Here is an 18,511-nt window from a genome sequence, read left to right on the forward strand (position 1 = left end):
AGCCCATGAGAAGTCCAATTGATTTAACTGGACCTACTCATGCACTTAAAGTTAAACATGTGTGCTTAAGTACCATGCTGAATCAGAGCCTTAATTAACATGATTATCTTAAATCACATAGGCTAAGAGTAAACGGTCTTCAATTTTGGATTTTAAATTCACTGTTGGAAAGACTTTTTCTGAAATAATTACAATTCTTATCTTACCTATGAAGATAAATGTCAAACATTCTAACTTTTGATATCTACAAGCATTATCTTACAAGCGGTTAGCAGCTTATAACTTACAAGCGGTAAGTTATAATAAACTTATAAGCGGTATGTATAATAAACATTGCGCAAACAAGTTGTACTAGACAGTAAAAGTCACTCGTTCTTAAACACAGATACCATGTAGATGTTTGTGCATTTGTTTCACTACTACTTGTACAAGTTCTGTAACCATAGTTTTGTTTAAATTAAATTGGTAGGAAACAAGATTAACAAAATGGTAGATCAATAATGGCAGAGGTTCTCAACCTCTGATACATGACACCTAAGGATCCATGAATGTTTTCAGAGAAGGGTGGTATCCTGAGAAGCGTTTGGATTTTTCCTATAAAAGTTGATAGACTATATGATGAGGGTCCCTGCTAGAAGGGAGGTAAGGTAATGGCACTGCTGCCCTGTAAATCTGATGGTCAGAGTCCCCTCAATTTAGAAGAGAAGTCCCCTGTTTCAGAAAACTTAGAAGCATAGAGACACCATTTTAGAAGGTGCTAATGTTGACTACTTTAATTTGAAAAGTCAAGGTAACTTACACTTTAGAGAGTGTATTTGACTACGTTCTGTGAATCAGTTGTTCAAAGTACTAGTATAACTTGATCAGCTAACTGTATTTTGTATAAAGAAAAGGAGTACTTGTGGCACCTTAGAGACTAACCAGTTTATTTGAGCATGAGCTTTCGTGAGCTACAGCTCATGCTCAAATAAACTGGTTAGTCTCTAAGGTGCCACAAGTACTCCTTTTCTTTTTACGAATACAGACTAACACGGCTGTTACTCTGAAACCTGTATTTTGTATGCATCCTCAGCAAAACAATGTAGTTATGATTATCACTGTTCAAACAAACTACATACAGGAAAAAAAAAAAAGCCATTTTTCACAAAGAGTTAGAGTAAGATAAATACCTGCAGGACTGTCAGCATTTTCTCCTGGGTGCAGCTGAATACCAGCAGAATCTATAGAGTTTACTGTAACTGTCTGTAGATTTGGCAATTGAGCAGTACTCAGGCTAACTGGAGTTGAAGTCAAGGCCCCACCTGCTGCAACTTGACCAAGAGTAAGAGTCTGCACAGGTGTTAGAGTTATCTGTTGTCCAGGTGCATTCTGAATCTGCAAGTTTTGCAAGTTTTGGACACCTTGTACTTGAAATGTCTGCCAAGTGATCTGCCCAGAAGGGGTCACTGTTTGTGCCTGAATTAAAAAAGTTCCAGGATTGAGCTGCAGCTGAAGATTTTGTAGAGCCTGTTGTGATATACCTTGACTTGCTTGTACACCATGGATTGTCTGTTGCGCAATACCTTGTACAATTTGGGCTTGACTGGTTGGTTGCTGAGACTCCTGAAGTTGTATGTGTTGTACAATAGGCTGTGCTGTGGAGACCTGAATATTCTGAGCCTGTGTGTCATCAGAGACTGATGTCTGGATGTAATTTCCCTGAAGGTCAGAACTGTGTACTTGCCCACTAGTTGTGGTCAAGCTGTTTGCATTTTGTTCCAATATACTTGTACTGTCTATGGTAACAGGCAGTTGTGATGAAGATGATGTTGGCACAAATAAGTCATTATCAGTGGTAGTTTCTGTAATTTCAGGAGAAACTTGTTCACCAGTCCTTTCAGAAGTGTCTGAACTATCCATGGCCTGTCCAGTATTTATCAAATGTCCATCTGCATTAATGCCTGCAGTCATGGTTTGAGAACCACTGTTGAGTCCCAGAGAATCTAGATCAACACTATTGATGGGTACAAAAGTAATATTTCCTGGTAGTCCAAGAGGGACATTAGCAACTACTTGTGCTTGGCCAGGAAAGGAAGAACCACCAATTGCAACTCCCTGAACCTGAACTTGACCAGTCTGTGATAAGAGATTCTGAATATTAGCTGAAGGTGTTCCAGAGGCAATTATGGTTTGATTAGAGCCAGGAATGATCTGAATTTGACCAGTTTCTTGATTTATACCACCATTATCAGAAGAGGTTGCAAAGCCAAGCTGAACCTGCTGACCATCGGCCGTCTGGATCTGGGGTATTACTTGATATTGTACGTTAGACACTGTACCATTTGATGAATCTGATCCTGGTGCAACAGAAAATATTTGTTGATTTTGCAAACTCTGAATGGGAAGGACATACTGTCCACTTGAAGTTACTGTGGCAGCACCTGGAATCTGTACTATATTACCAGCTTCATCCTTTATAGTGGTAGGAGCTGCAGACAGAACCTCCCATCTATTTGGAGTTCCTGCTAATTGTACAGAAGACAAATCCCCTGTCTGAGCAAAAACAAAAAAGGAAAAACATTTGAAATATAATATACAGATCATATATGCTAAAACAAGCATGCATTACATTCAATATGATATTGTACCAGAGGCTGGTATGCTACTGACATACATGCAACGTAACCCACATGAACAGCAGTAGCTGATTCAGAACTTCAAATATATATATATAAATAAATAAATAAATATATAGCCTTGTAGTCAGCGAGTGCCTAAATATACCACAAAATCAAGTCCCACAAATGAAAAGACTACATAAATTACTCTATCAATAGAAACAAAAAAATAGAGCTTTTTCAAAACGCAATATTAAGAATTCAGGTTAACATTCCTAATGCTTACATGTGTGTATTCATTTGAATTCCTGATAGTTAAAACATACCTTATCAGTTTAAAAATCAAATTCCTCCTTACCTGTGCTATTACCACTACAGTAGATTAACGTAATTACTTAAATGCTAGTTTACTTTTCATTATTTATGCTATTGATGTTTTCCAGCTTGCTCATCTTGAATAAAAAAAACTATTCTGATCTCCTTTAGACAGTTTCACTTTCTGATTCCCATACCAGCAGCAATGACCGACTGTTCGGATGCAAGCACTACGGGGCAATGTTAATCTTTTCACATATATGTATGAAAATAGGGCTGTCAAATGATTACAAAAATTAATTGCACTGTTGAATACCACTTATTTAAATATTTTTTATGTTTTCTACATTTTCAGATACATTGATTTCAATTACAACACAAAATACAAAGTATACAGTCCTCACTTATATTATTTATTACAAATATTTACACTTTAAAAATATAAACAAAAGAAATAGTATTTTTCAATTCACCTCATACAAGCACTGTAGTGCAATCTCTTTGTCGTGAAAGTGCAAGTTACAAATGTAGATTTTTTTTTCATAATTGCACTCAAAAAATAAAACAATGTAAAACTTCAGAGCCTACAAGTCCACTCAGTCCTACTTCTTGTTCAGCAAATCGCCAAGACAAATAAATGTGTTTAAATTTACTGGTGATAATGCTGCCTACTTCTTATTTACAATGTCACCTGAAAGTGAGAACGGGTGTTTGTATGGCACTGTTATACCGGCATTGTAAGGTATTTACATGCCAGATATGCTAAACATTTGTATGCCACTTCATGCTTTGACCACCTTTCCAGAGGACGTGTCCATGCTGATGATGGATTCCGCTCGATAACATCCAAAGCAGTGCGGGCTGACGTGCTCATTTTCATCATCTGAGTCAGATGCCACCAACAGAAGCTTGATTTTCTTTTTTGGTGGTTCAAGTTCTGTAGTTTCTGAATTGGAGTGTTGCTCTTTTAAAACTTCTGACACATTCCACATTTCATCCCTCTCAGAATTTGGAAAGCACTTCAGATTCTTAAACCTTGGGTTGAGTGCTATAGCTATCTTTAGACATCTCATATTGGTACCTTCTTTGCGTTTTGTCAAATCTGCAATGAAAGTGTTCTTAAATTGAAGAACACAGGCTGGGTCATCTTCCAAGACTGCCTTAATAAGAAATATATGGCAGAATGAGGGTAAAACCATGGAGCAGGAGACAAACAATTCTCCCCAAGGAGTTCAGTCACAAATTTAATTAACACATTTTTTAATGAGCATCATTAGCATGGAAGCATGTCCTCTGGAACGGTGGCTGAAGCATGAAGAGGTGTACGAATATTTAGCATACCTGGCACGTAAATACCTTGCAATGCCAGCTACAAAAGTGCCATGTGAACGCCTGTTCTCACTTTCAGATGACATTGTTAATAAGAAGAGGGCAGCATTATATCCCGTAAATATCTACAAACTTGTTTGTCTTAGCAATTGTCTGAACAAGAAATAGGTCTGAATGGACTTGCAGGCTCTAAAGTTTTACATTGTTTTATTTTTGAGTACAGTTATGTAACAAAAACATTTCTACATTTGTAAGTTGCACTTTCACAATAAAGAGATCACACTATAGTACTTGTATGAGGTGAATTGAAAAATGCTATTTCTTTTATTTTTTACAGTGCAAATATTTGTAATAAAAATAATATAAAGTGAGCACTGTACATTTTGTATTGCGTTGTAATGGAAATCGACATTTGAAAATGTAGAAAAATATCCAAAATATTTATAATAAATTTAATTTGGTATTCTCTTAACAGTGTGATTAAAACTAAGATTAATAGAGATTTTTTAATCGCGTTAATTTGTTTTGAGTTAATCGCTATTAATTGAAAGCCCTAGTAGAAATAGTTTTATTCGATTTTGTAAGCCTCCTTCCCAATAATGAAACCTACATTTTTGACCTAAACTGTCATGCAATGTCAATTTTAGAGAATAATTTTTTACATACAAATCAAAACTTGTATTTTTGTCCTTAGTAGAAATAAACTACTTGGAAGTTTCCACAAAAAAGCGTATCTACTATTCCCAGAAGCAAACTGATTTTTTGGCTTTAGGGAGCAGGGAGAAAAAAAGGCAGATCCAATTTGAAGACTCCCCCACCCAGCTTTAACCTTTTACTGTTTTTCCTGCATTAGATACAATCCTTTCTGCGAAAAGGACAAGATTTAAGCTCTTTCAGTCTTTCAGCATCACTACTTAAGAGACGAGAAGAATTTCTGCCAAGCAACGCAATGCACGACCCTCCCCTACCAGCCATATCACACGCAGCTTTCCTCTGCTATCTAGTTAGCCCCATAATTTTCTATTACTGTATCATTTTAAGAGAATCCTTGGTTGCTGAAATGCTATGAAAAATATATAGATGATTATCTAAAAACAGACAAAACTATCAAGATGTAAAGACAGTATCTATTCCAAAGTTACTGCCAAAGGTGCAGTAAACAATATAAAAAACTGAAAAAAATTGTGGGTAAATCTATGGAGCAAGAGAAGCTAACTGATCTCCTGTTCTGCATTAATTAAAAAATAATCATTCTATTATTCACTTTTATTATCTGTTGGAAGAGCAAGGCAAAGAACAACAACAACAAAATGACTGAGGCTGCAGCAAACCCTAGCTTAGCAGCCTAAATAAGTCAATGAGAAAGTTGCATACGGAATAGCACTACAGTAGAACCTCAAAGTTACAAACAGTTCGGGAATGGACGTTGTTCGTAACTTCTAACTCTGAACAAAACGTTATGGTTGTTCTTTCAAAAGCTAACAACTGAACACTGACTGACTACAGCTTTGAAACCTTACTATGCAGAAGAAAAATGCTACTTTTAACCATCTTAATTTAAATGAAACAAACAGAAAGTTTCCTTATCCTGTCAAATCATTTTTTAAAAAAACTTTCCCTTTATTTTCTAGCAGTTTACGTTTAACACAGTATTGTACTGTATTTGCTTTTGTTGTTGTTCTCTGCTACTGCCTGATTGCATACTTCCGGTTCCCAATGAGGTGTGTGGTTGATCAGTCAGTTCATAATTCTGGTGTTCATAACTCTGAGGTTCTACTATACTTGCCAAGGCTACAAACAGGGCTTAGCTTAGTAAGCAGCAGTGTACCTATACATGAAAACCTCTCCTCCAGCACTAATTCAAACCAGACGCACCTCCTATGCAATATAGGAGTGCCATGACCCAAACACCTATCTTTTCCCCTCACCAGGTCCAGTGGCTTTTGTCCTTTTCCTTATGCTGGGAGCATACACCCGCCTTGTAAAAGAAGCTCCCCACCTTTCTGCAGTCCCCTGAAATCCTTTCCCTCTCTTCAAGTGTTTTGGCTCTCCAACACTCCCCCTCTCCAATAACAAGGTCTACTAGTCACACTACAGAGCAAATGAGGATCTCCAGGCAGGGAGCTTTGAAGCAACCCTGCCATATATGGCGTGTGGTTGGCTAGCAGATGCTTCCTGGAAACATCTGCTAGCCAAGCGTGTTGCTCCTGCAGCTGGCTCTATCACCAACTACAACACGAACCATGAGCAGCGAGGGGCAGAAAAAAGAGCTTCTGGCTACTATCCCAATTTGGTAATATCAGAACAGCAGACTGAGCTACCATGGTGGAGACGGATGTTTGACAGCTTTCCCCACCCTTGACTGGTCCTCTACTATTCCTGTCACAATAAACTTTACTATTTTGCCCTTTTCTTACAGACCACAGAGTTGGTACAGCAGTTCTTGGAACTGTACCTTGCCATCTCTTCTGGAGGTAACAGATCCTATTGTGCTCTCAAGCTGGGCTGGGGTTAAGTTACGTTAATAACTATAAATCCTACCACTGACCTAAAGAAGCAATGTCTAATTTAGACTAAGACTACTATTGAGCTCAAAGGTTCAATCCTAAATAACACACTGTTTGCCTTCAAGGACTTAACGACATCTGGGCTATATTGAACAAGGTGCAGAGAGTGATGGTCCCTTCGCTATCAACAGCGGCTCAGCAAGCAGAATGCTTTGAGGGTTGTCCTTTCAGAAGAGAAGGTGCAGAATTTCAGCATCCAAAGATTCCACGTCAGTTGAGAGAGAGGGAGGGACAACGGTCTGAGGAAAGTGCAGTGTCTGCAGCAGAACCCACTTCCGCCAAGAAGGGAACAGGACGTGAGGGAAGTTAATAGGAAGCTGGCAAAAGTCTTTAAGTTGAGCATCAGGAAGTGAAGCACAGAAATGAGAGGGAGCAAAATCAGCAGCCAGGGACAAAGTGACGGAGGAGGAAGAACCAAATGGTAAACCCACCTGAAAAGGTCAGTGTCCTTTGGGAGTTATCAATGTTTCATGTGCTGCAGGAGGGAGACATGTTATGACTGCTGCCTGCTCTGTCTTTTGATTACTTATTTTATCTACTGGGAATTGCAACAAGCTTGTTACAGAAAGGTGCTCTCCACCAAGGTGAGGTTCTCCTTACTGAAGTCCCTTCTTATAAGAATGATGGTCAAGATGACTAACTTTGTTTTCTAAAAAAGAGAGGCTGCAGCAACCCTACGTCAAATGGTGGGGGAGCGGAGGTGCACAAGTTTAAAGGATGACCTCTATCCCCAAGAGGTAACCTAGAACAATTGTGGGGGAAGGATTGATGGACTAACACCCTTCCTCCAATATGAAAGCTACAATAATAGGGGTGCACACATGCATCCACTTCAAGAAACACAGCGGGGCTAGGTAGCAAGCACGGCCCTGAGTACTCTGCTGGTAGCTCTGTCCAGAAGCAGTCCCACTACACCAGGGGTTCTCAAACTGTGGTTTGGGACCCCAAAGTGGTTCATGACCCCATTTTAACGGGGTCACCAAGGCTGGTGTTGGCCTGGGCCCCAGCAAGTCTGAAGCCCAAGCCCCACCGCCCAAGGCTGAAGCCAAAGCCCAAATCCCACCACCCAAGACTAAGGTTACATGTCCCCCGCCCAGGGCAGAAGCCCTTGGGCTTCAGCTTTGCCCTGCCCCCTCATCGGGGGTGGCAGGGCTCAGTCTTCATCCCCCCCCTCCTGGGGTTATGTAGTAATTTTTGTTGTCAGAAGGTGGTCACAATGCAATGATGTTTGAGAACCTCTGCACTATGCTATCAGTGGCCCTTTGACAGGGCGTGGGGTTTAGCACAGTGGGGCCACTAGAAGATCTCAGCCAAGCGGTGGCAGCAGCAGCAGAGCGCTCAGGACCAATAACCAACGCTGTTTTCCCTCCTAATTCCAAGGTTGCTCCAGCTTCCAGTGGAGGAGGGAAAACGGGCATCATATACCGACTCTAGACTCGCCCAACTGTCTTGGGCAGTTCTGTATGGTGGAGAGGTTGACAGGTTTCACCCTCATCCCCTTAACTGCTCTGAGTTCCTTGGTGGTAATCTCCTCTCCCTACCCTATGTATCTCCCATCCATTCCCTTATGTGGGCTGCCCAGAGGAGCATTCCTCACTAAAGCTATGGAGTCTCTCCTTGGATGGGGGATCCTTTCTCTGCTCTAGCGCCCACCCCAGCCAGGTCAGTCTTCTGCTGCAGCTTCTTCAGACAGCCACATTTTTGCCACACTGGCCCTGCTCCCTGCAGTGTTGTAACTGTCTGGGCAGGAAATGAGGGAGAGGAAAATCAATCAAGATACCCTAAATGTTTAAAATCATATATAAATGACCAAGAAAGGTCACTTAACTCATCCTAATGTTCATTTTTCCCCACAAAGTGCACTGAAACAAGTGAGCAGTGTATCAAGTTTAAGATTTTAAAAGGAAAAATGCCATCTTGAATTATTGGAAAAAAAAAATTTTTTTTTTTAAGAAGGAAATTACAATTTTATACATTATGTTTAAGAATGTGTAATTCAAGTGAACAATCTCCTTTAAAGGTCACCTGTAGAGATAAAAAAGGACACAAATCTGCCTTTTCTGTTTCTTTGAGATATAGGGCAGGCTAGGATGCTTAACAACTTTTTTTTTTTTTTTTTTTTTTTTTTTAAAAAACACTAGACATTCAAGTCCATTTAAGCTAAGGCCCGGTCTCCACCTAAAACTTACCTAGCTATGTTACTCAGGGCTGTAAAAAATTTCACCTCCTGTGTGACATAGTTACGTCAACCTAACCCCTACTATAGACAGTGTAAGATTGATGGAAGAATCCTTTTGAATTAATCTTTTGTTAAAAGGATTCAATAGCATTAGCCCTTCATTTAAGGTATGAAGAACTCACATAGACATCTCGTACCTCCCCACTAGTGCTTCAACACTGCGAGAGAAGACCTGTGTTTATGTTCTTGATGTTTATATATTTAATAAAAAACAAACAGAAAACCTTTTAAAACACCAACAATCTTAAAAATCAAAGGAAGCAATAAGACTTAGTCTTTGACAGGTCATCTTTAAAAGAAAAGTAATGAAAGTTACACCAGCGGAAGCTCCAGGACTTCTGTACTTAGTTCTGAGCAAGTACCAAGAAAACACTACCAGAACGGGGAACCAATGAGCATTTTAAGATCTGATTTCCTGTACACCATCTAGGAGAGAAGTGAATTATTTATAAAATTGTAAAAGAGGAACTTTCACCTTTCCAATGGTATAAAGCATACATTTCTTGTTAGGTTGCAAAATACAGAACTTTAAAATCCTCTCATTTCAATTACTATCTTGATTTTCTCTCCCACCAGACCTCTTCCCCAAATTCATTCTAACATGATTTTAAACATGTCATCTCAGTTAGAATTTAACGCATCTAGGTTTTCAGATGGCATAAAGCATCGATGGCTAGTTCTATGGATCAACCTATGCCACAGTAACCTTAAACTAGTCAGTCTACTGTTTTTCAGGAAGACACTGTCACCCCACTTTGTCAGAGGAACGTAAAACAAAGGCCTTGTCTACACTACAGAAGTTATACCAACTTTTCACCCTTTAATACATGGAAAAACGTTGCTGGGAACCATCAGTGTAACTTACCTCAAAAGTTTGTAGAAGGAAGAAATAGTATAGCTTGAATCAGAGCAGCAGATGCAATTCACAATCACAAATGGGACAGTCAACTCTGACAGCTCCCACCATTGTCAGAACGGACAAATCTCTCAGTCAGCCAGCATTCTTATTTCCACTAGCTGAGTACCCACTCTGCCGCCTATCATATTACCTTAATTCCCCATATTACCAGTGGCTTTCTAAAAATCCTCCTCCAGACATGCCCAGGAGGCATTTGTTGGGCAGGGGCCCAATAGCACATTTTACAGGAGGTAGCAACTGGGAGGAAGGGGTATGGTAGGGAGACACAGGGGGGATTTTAAGTTGGCAAACCTGTTTGTCACTTGAGGTGCACAAAAGTAACAGCCTCCCCACTGGAAATCAGTGTAAAGCAGCTCTAATGCAGACACAGGGACAAACCTTATGATAATCATAGTGGGCAGCATGGATACACATTTCATGGGGGAAAGCATACCAATAATTGCTTATCCTAGTGTAGACAAGGCCAAAGAGAGAAAATCTCTATGACTGAGATTCCCCAACTGTAAAATGGGAATGTTAATGCTCCTCTACCTCACTGGAGCGAGGAGAGTTAATTTAAGATGCACTAATATGTTTGAGGAGTAATAGAAATGCCTAAAAAAAACCAGAAATTGAAAAGTTTACCCAACAGCTACTAGCTCAAGAGTTCAACATACAAGCCCATGCTGCTAGACCCCACTGAAAGGCAAGTTTCCCTGCAATTTGACAGAATACATTCAATATGGTTCATACTGTGTTACCATTGTCAACTTTCTACTGATACTTTTTTGAAGTGTACCTTAGGACTGAATGAACATACAAACAACTGACCAATATTTGCCAAGTTTAGACACTTTATCAAATAATATTGGTCCAACTATAGATTCAATTTACTGGCCAAATACCATTTACCAGTCCTTCATACTTTCCTGGCTTCCCTTCCCTCCACTATTAACTAACGCAATGATTCTCAACCACGGTCCCAAGGCCACCTGGGGGGCTGCAAGTAAGTTTCAGTGGGTCTGCCAAGCATTAGACTCACTAGGGCCCAGGGCAGAAAGCTGAAGCCCCACTGTATGGGACTGCAGCTCAGGACCCTGAGCCCACCACCCAGTGCTGAAGCCAAAGCCTGAGCAACTTAGGTTCGCAATGCTTCCTGTGGCATGGAGCCCTGGGCAATTGCCCTCCTTGCTACCCCCAACGCAGAGGTGGGGAAACTACAGCCCACGGGACCCTCCTGCCTAGTCCCGGCGCAACGCTCTGGGCAGCTGGGCAACGCAGTTGCAGAGCAGTAGTGCTCTGGCCGGGGGCGTTGGATAGAGGGCAGGGGAGTTGGGGGTGGTGGTCAGGGGTGTGGATAGGGGTCGGGGCGGTCAGAGGGCAGGGACCGGGGGGTGGGATGGGGCAGGAGTTCCAGGGCGGCAGTCAGGAAGAAGACGGGGGGTTAGATGGGGCAGTGGGGGGCAGTCAGGGGACAGGAAGAAGGGGTGGTTGGATGAGGCAGGGGTCCCGGGGGGCAAGTCAGGAATGAGAGGGGGGGTTGGATAGGGCGGCAGGGGGCAATGAGGAGTGGGAGGTCCGGGGGTGGTCAAGGGACAGGGGTTAGTGGATGGGGCCATCAGGGAACAGGGGAGTGGGGGGTGAGGAGCGGGGGTGTCAGATAGGAGGTGGGGTCTGGGCCATGCCTGGCTGTTTGGGGAGACACAGCCTCCCCTAACTGCCCTCCATACAATTTTGGAAACCCGATGTGGCCCTCAGGCCAAAAAGTTTGTCCGTCCCTGCCCTAACACCAGCCCTGGCTTTTATATGCAGAAAAACAGTTGTGGCACAGCTGGGCCGTTGAGTTTTTATAGCATGTTGGCGGGGCTCAGAAAGAAAAAGGTTGAGACCCCTGATCTAACACACAGTCAACCTGTGAGACTCTTTGCCGGGGATGTTGTGAAGGCCAAAACTACAACAGGGTTCAAAACAGAAGTAGGTACGTTCATGAAGGATAGGTCCATAAATGGCTACTAGCCAGGATGGGCAGGGATGTGTCCCTAGCTTCTGTTTGCCAAAAGCTGGAAGGATGACAGGGGATGGATCACTCGATGATTGCCTGTTCTGTTCACTCCCTCTGAAGCACCTGACATTGGCCACTGTCAGGAAGACAGGATACTGGGCTAGATAGACCATTGGTCTGACCCAGTATGCCCATTCTTATGTTCACAATAACAAGAGTTGCACCAGTGCAACCAGACTTAAAATTGACTTATCTACCATACATATTCGTTCATAAGCTGAATATTTTTGGTAAAAAGGTGACGCACCAAAGCGCGGGGGTGGGCTTATGAATGGGTCTACACCAAAATTTGATGATTTTAAACTCTATGAAATCATTGAATTGAATATCTAATACATTGTCGGCTTTGTTTACCTGGAGCGTCTGCAGGCACGGAGCCCCTCAGTTCCCTGTGGCTGCAGTTCGCAGTTCCCAGGCAATGGGAGCTGCAGGAAGTGGCATGCCACTTCCCGCAGCTCCCATTGGCTGGTAATGGCAAACCACAGCCACGGTGAGCTAAGGGGCTCCGTGCCTGCAGACACTCCAGGTAAACAAAAGGTCCTGATGGGCTGGGAGCCAAAGTTTGCCAACCCCTGAAATATAGGGTCGGTTTATGAAAGGGTCACACAGTTTTTACTATTTTTACCTATCCATCTTGGGGGGTCATCTTATAAACGAATTGGCTAATGAACAAGTATATACGGTAGTTAAACCAGTGCAAACTCCTAATGTAGACACACTTAAGCCAATTTAACCCTTGCCTGAAGGTTAATAGTTAAAGTGTGTCTACATGAGGGGTTTGCATTGGTTTAACTAGCTAGATTAAAAACCGATTTTGTTACACGTGCAACTCTTCTAGTTGAGACAAGGATTTATTGTATCTCTTTTCGAGTCCAAGTGTCAGTTTCTTCTTTTCCTTCCTTCTCCTCCACAACTTTGTTTCTCCTTTCTTCTCACCTTCCCTACCCCTTAATCCAGGGGTTCTCAAACTGGGGGTCACGAGGTTATTACATATGGGGTCGCGAGCTGTCAGCCTCCACCCCAAACTCCACTTCACCACCATCATTTATAACAGTGTTAAATATAAAAAAGTGTTTTTAATTTATAAGGGGGGTCACAATCAGAGACTTGCTGTGTGAAAGGGGTCACCAGTACAAAGATTTGAGAACCACTGCCCTGATCTCACTACAGATGTTTATTTAAATCCCAACTAGCAAAACTAAAGAACCTATCCAGGGCTCTATGCACTCTTGCCATCAAATAAAAAATATCAAAACCATTTTAGAACAAAAACAGACCATTAAAATATAAAACTCTAGTTTAACAAAAAACTACTGTTACACCAAGTCAATACCCCTGCCAACACTCAAGCACATGCTCAACTTCAAGCACCACGTAGTACAGTGACTTCGCTTGGACTACTCAGAAGCTTAAAGTTAAACAAGTGTGTAAAGTGATGTCAGGAACTACATCAAAGTTTCCCACACCTAAAATTCCCAAAAAAGGGAAGACAGCCTTTACACCGTGCCAGGAAGGCCGAAAAATTTGGCCTGTTTTCTATCAGATAGATATGCCTTTAACTCCAAAAAAGAGAGGCCCGCACAGACCTTGCAGGCAGCTTTCATATGGAAGGGGTTCCAACTCAAGTGTCTCAGCTAACCAAAGTTGTAGCTGTATGGCACGGGGAGAAAGATTCTCAGGTAACCAAGTCACATACTGCTCAGGACTTTCTGTGTCAAAAACCAAACATAAACCAATCCAGAAACCAACAGGTAGATCACAAAGCACTGGTGTCATACGCCCATGGTGAAATACTCCACTTAACTCATTCGACATTTGATTCAACTTTTGAATGGATTTATGGTGTAGCCTCATACAGAACCCATTGCAGAGTCCAATCTAGAGGTGAAGGCAGCATAAATGCCAGTAGCAAAACTTATGTAACGATCACAACCTCCTGGCCAGATGCATATTAAGAAAAAGCAATAACTATGGCCTCTGCTACTATTTGGTCATCCAAAAGGAAGCAGAAATTTAACTCAGCTCCTTTCCCCATCTCTCCTAAATTGAAAACTTTGGTACCAAATGATGGGATGGTCTGTCTGCAAACTTGGAAAATACTGCAAGCGTGTACATTTTTTGTTTCAAATCAAAGCTTTAGTCCCTCCTAAATTGGTGGATCTTGCCCAGGAAAGCTATCTATTAGAAAAACAAAAATTAAAAAATGCACATAAAAAGCAAAAGAGCTAAAGACTTAAAAAATGAATAATATTGATAATTATATATTGATAATTAAAGGTTATCGGTATTATCTACACTGTGATATCACACCTAAGGTCCCAATGAGGAATCAGGTCTGTTTGTGCTAAGCACTGTACAAATACCACCCCACCTCCCAAAAAGTCCCCTCTCCAAAGAGGTAAAGTAGTGACAGACTTGTTAAAGTATACACATGGAGAAGAGCTGTATTAGCACCATCATATTTCCAATATGTATCTTCATGGCAGTTCTGTTGCAAAGCACTGTGTACATCTGGAACTACCAATCAGATTTTTAAGGATACTTAGCAATCTAAAAACCTTTAAAAACCAAGTCCTGTATTATATATTGTGCTGCAAACTAATTTATAGTTAAAAGAGGTTATTAAAATGGAGACAAGCACACAGTAGTGAACAGGCCAAAGGACTAGGAGAATTTTGATCTACTCCTACTTCAGCCACTGACCTACTGTGTAACCTTGGGGACCGCTGTGACTCAGTTTCTCCTTGTGTAAAGTGGAAATAATGTTTACTGGCTTTTGAAATATATACATGACAACACCAAACTATTAAAAATTAACCCTTTAACATTTAGATAATTTAATAAAATCTTGATAGCATTATTGTATTGTTACCAAGTCTTTTTAAAAACCTAGCAAACCCATTTACCCATGTAGTGTGTATTATTCCCTAATGACTGGAAAGATGTACTTAAACACACTATTATTTATTTTACATCAATGCCAGTCCTGAGTAACTCTCCTTACCTATGATAATAGATGTCATATGTCAATTTAGAATGTACAACTTCTGAAGCAGATATTTCTTACTATACATAAAAAAAAAAATCAGAAAACTTAATAATCAAAAACACAATTCACTAATTCGCTTTGACCAATTAAAAAATAAAAATAAAAAAACTAGAAAGTCTCCACCAGCATCTTGCTATTTAGATAAACAGCAGAAGCTGTTATAGGGATGCCTTTCTAGTCTACAACCTGATCCAGCTCATCAAGACTCTTTTCAGAACAAGCAGCACCAGAGAGATAAGAGTACAAACTTGGTCTATAACTGAGTGCATAACTGCACCTAGGAGAAGTGTTCCTATAGGCAGCTAGTTTCCAGTGCTCTGATCATTTCTACACAGCCATTTTAGTCTGAAACTGCATCCTCCCTTTCAGCCAGCCTTCATTTTGTGGTATTGTTCAGTGAAAGGTTCCAGGCTGACAGCTCGAGAAGGGGTTGGCTATGATCAGGTGTAGGGGAGATTCCTCTCTGTTTTGTGGGGAGGAGAGGGCGGAATTGTGCTGGTCTCAGAGGGGGGGGTTGGATTTCCCGCCTCCCCCCGTTTAAAAAAGGAGAACGCGCCACTTTCAGAGACGAGGCGGGGTAGTTACCCTCCCGCCTCCCCCAGGGCGCCCAGCTCCTCCGGGAGAGGCAGGGGAGCCTGGGGACCCCTCGCTTGGCAGGTCGGCCCTGCCATCGTCCCTCCCCCGGGCGGGCAGTGCCGTGTGTCCCGTCCCTCCCCCCAGGCGGGCGGGCTGGCTGCGCGCTCTCTCCCCCCGGCAGGCCGTGCGAGCGCGGCGGGGCGGGCACTTACCGCTCCGGCAGAGTGAGCGGCGGCGGCGGCCTCATCCTCCTCCGGCGACGGCGGGCCGATCTTGCTGCAGGTGGCCGCCAACAGAGCGAGCGGTGACGGCTGAGTGTCCTACCCACAGTGGGCGGGTTCAAAGAGAGAAAGTGGGTGGCGGTTAGTGCGGGGCAGCGGCTCGGGCTCCCGTCCTCACACTCGCACACAGGAAGCGGCGGCACCGGCTCCCGCGCTCGCTCCCAACGTGTCACCCGGGGGGAAGGGAGGGGGCCCGGCCGGGCCTGCGCTTACCTGGGGGGTGGCCGCCCCGGCGGAGGCCGAGGCAGCGCCGTTGCCGTGCTGGAGATAGTCGCTGTGGCTGCTGCTGTCCACGTCTAAGGCAGCCATTTCCTCTTGTTTCACGGGCTTCTCGGGAGCTGCGGGCGAGCGGGGAGGGGGAGGGGAGAGTCACTGACGGGAGAGATCACCCCCTCCCTTCCCCCCTAACCCCAGCGCTCCCCCCGCCCTCCCGCACGGAGCCCTCCTCCTCCTCCTCCTCCTCCCCGCGCTGCTGCCCCTGCCCCTCTTCTCCCTCCTCCCCCTGCTCCTCCTGCTGCTCTCAGTGTCGCTCTCGCCTCGCTCACACGCAGACGCGCCAGGGCCGGAGGGGAGCGCAGGGCCGGACCAGGAGCGGCAGGGAGCCCCGCTGGCGGCTCGCTCTGTGCGTACGTACCGGTCATGGTGTGAGTGCGAGCGGCTGGCTGGGCGGGAGGCAGGCTGGCTGGCTCGCACACAGGCCCCGCCGGCTGGGGCTAGGCGGCTGCCGCCGGGGACATGCTTATTGTGCTCACGGGCTGAAGCGGCGGCGGCGGCCCGAGCCCACTCCGGGTTTTTTTTTCTTATTTTGATTGACGGTGCGGGAAAGCCGAAAGGTGGGGCTTGCAGCGGGAGAGGGGGCCCGGCCGACACCACCACCGCCCGCCCGTCAGTCCGGAACTCCCGCCTTCCCGCTCTCGCAGGCTCCCATTGGCTGCGCTGCGCCAGCACCGCCGCTCTCACTGGCCGCCCTGCCTGTCGCTCTTCCGTTCGGGGCGGGGGGCATGCCGAGGTGGCTTCCTGTTTGCCTGGGTTTGTGTGAGAAACAATGAGCGGGCTCCTCGGAGAGCTTTCGGCGGCTGGGCCCTCAGCCTGCTCTGGCCCCCGGGAGCGCCCAGCGCCGCTCAGGAGATATTTCTGGGTTAGCCTGCGGGCAGCGCTCCCCGAGGCTGGCCCGTGCTCCCTCGGGGCTGGGGGCTCCTGACGGCCTCACACCCTTGGAGCCAGCCCTCCGGGCAGGCGACTCCAGCTGCTGCTGCCTCCCCTAAGGCTGCGCGCTCGGTGCGGGGAGTTGACAGGCCCAGGTTCCAGCCCGCTGCCTTCCCCGCGGGGCTGGGGCGGGGGAGCGTTTCGTGGGAGACGTTTCCGCTCTCCCGCAGCAGGGTTTGAAATCTCCCTCGTTCTCGTTGTCACTCACAGCTTGTGACAGCAGCTCCCATGAGGCGGCGCCTTACAAAAAACCCACGAAGAAGTTAGTGCAGTTGAAATGCAGCACGGGCTTTGTTTCCACGGGAGCGGATTCATTTAATAGGGTACAGATTCCTAAGGTGGCAGTAATACAGGTTTTAAAATGGCTGGGCCTAAGCAGACAAACCCTGTCTGTACAGTTCCTCTTTGTTGTAGCATTCAGACTCCATGATGGTGGGAAACTCACGTGTGTTATAAATGCTTCACTTGCTCAGGCTTCCCTTAAAAGCCTAAAGATATGATCCCAAATGATTACTGAATCTCTAAAGCAACTGCATTTCATATTTTACTTCAAAGCCAAGACAGATTTCACAGCAGAGTTAGTCACACTAGGCATACCTTACATCCTGAGTTTGCTACTGCAAATTGTGCATCTTTTGACAAATCCACCTCTGGTTGACACCTCAGATCTAAGTCCAGAAGGGTCCATCTGCAGTACTTGAGGCTTGCTGATCTGTTGCTTCTGTTAAATACAACCCATTCAGAACAACATCTTCTGAATAAGATTTAATATTCGTATGGAAAGTTGTATGTTAAGCATGATAAAATGTTAAATGTTTAGTGTTCTCTTTGAGGTCACTAAAGCAAGTGCATATAGAAGCACTGGGTTATGTTCTGCTTGTTCTGCCTAAATCCTTTGTCAACATTGCTTAACTAAGAGGAACTCCTGAGGCTGTTCATGTATCATTCCTGATATGTCAACTGCAATGCAACATAACAGGCTTATTCTTTTTAGAAATCTTAGATTATAAACTCAGGGAATGTGTAAGGATATGCTGGCATATGTGTTGTTAATAATGCTTAGCTCTTGATTACACATCAGGAGTAATAGGTATTTGATATGGAAGGTGGACGCCTCAATGCATCATCTCCCCACCACATATAAATTCTTCCTAGAGGGAACACACCGCCTAGAAGGCTAACAAAACAGTGGTATTACACCAGGAGGCCCAAAAGTGTTCTCTGGTTCTAGGCTTTGACATAATGTAAACCACAGAGACTTACCCTGAAGATACTGCTGTGTACACAGCAGTGTGACCTAGAATCTCTGCATTTAGTTTCTAAAGGTCATACTAAGAATCCCTGAAAAATTGAGGCTAATAGCAAGACCAGAAACCTGGTCAGAATCTTGAG

General features: G+C 43.9%; 1 protein-coding gene across 1 annotated transcript in view; it reads right to left on the reverse strand.

The window, feature by feature from the left end:
• The window catches only part of SP3 (Sp3 transcription factor), a 35,443-nt gene extending 18,749 nt beyond the window's left edge, over positions 1-16,694 (reverse strand). Inside the window, exons 1-4 of the mRNA XM_037911883.2 lie at positions 16,548-16,694; positions 16,127-16,251; positions 15,845-15,952; positions 1,170-2,532 (exon numbers count right to left, since the gene is read on the reverse strand). Coding sequence (XP_037767811.1) covers positions 1,170-2,532; positions 15,845-15,952; positions 16,127-16,251; positions 16,548-16,554 — 1,603 coding nt within the window. The 5' untranslated portion in view covers positions 16,555-16,694. The remainder of the gene's footprint in view (positions 1-1,169; positions 2,533-15,844; positions 15,953-16,126; positions 16,252-16,547) is intronic.
• Positions 16,695-18,511: the final 1,817 nt, after the last annotated feature.

This window comes from Chelonia mydas, chromosome 11 (genome assembly GCF_015237465.2).
Source record: "Chelonia mydas isolate rCheMyd1 chromosome 11, rCheMyd1.pri.v2, whole genome shotgun sequence".
In the NCBI taxonomy this organism is placed as follows: Eukaryota; Metazoa; Chordata; order Testudines; family Cheloniidae; genus Chelonia; species Chelonia mydas.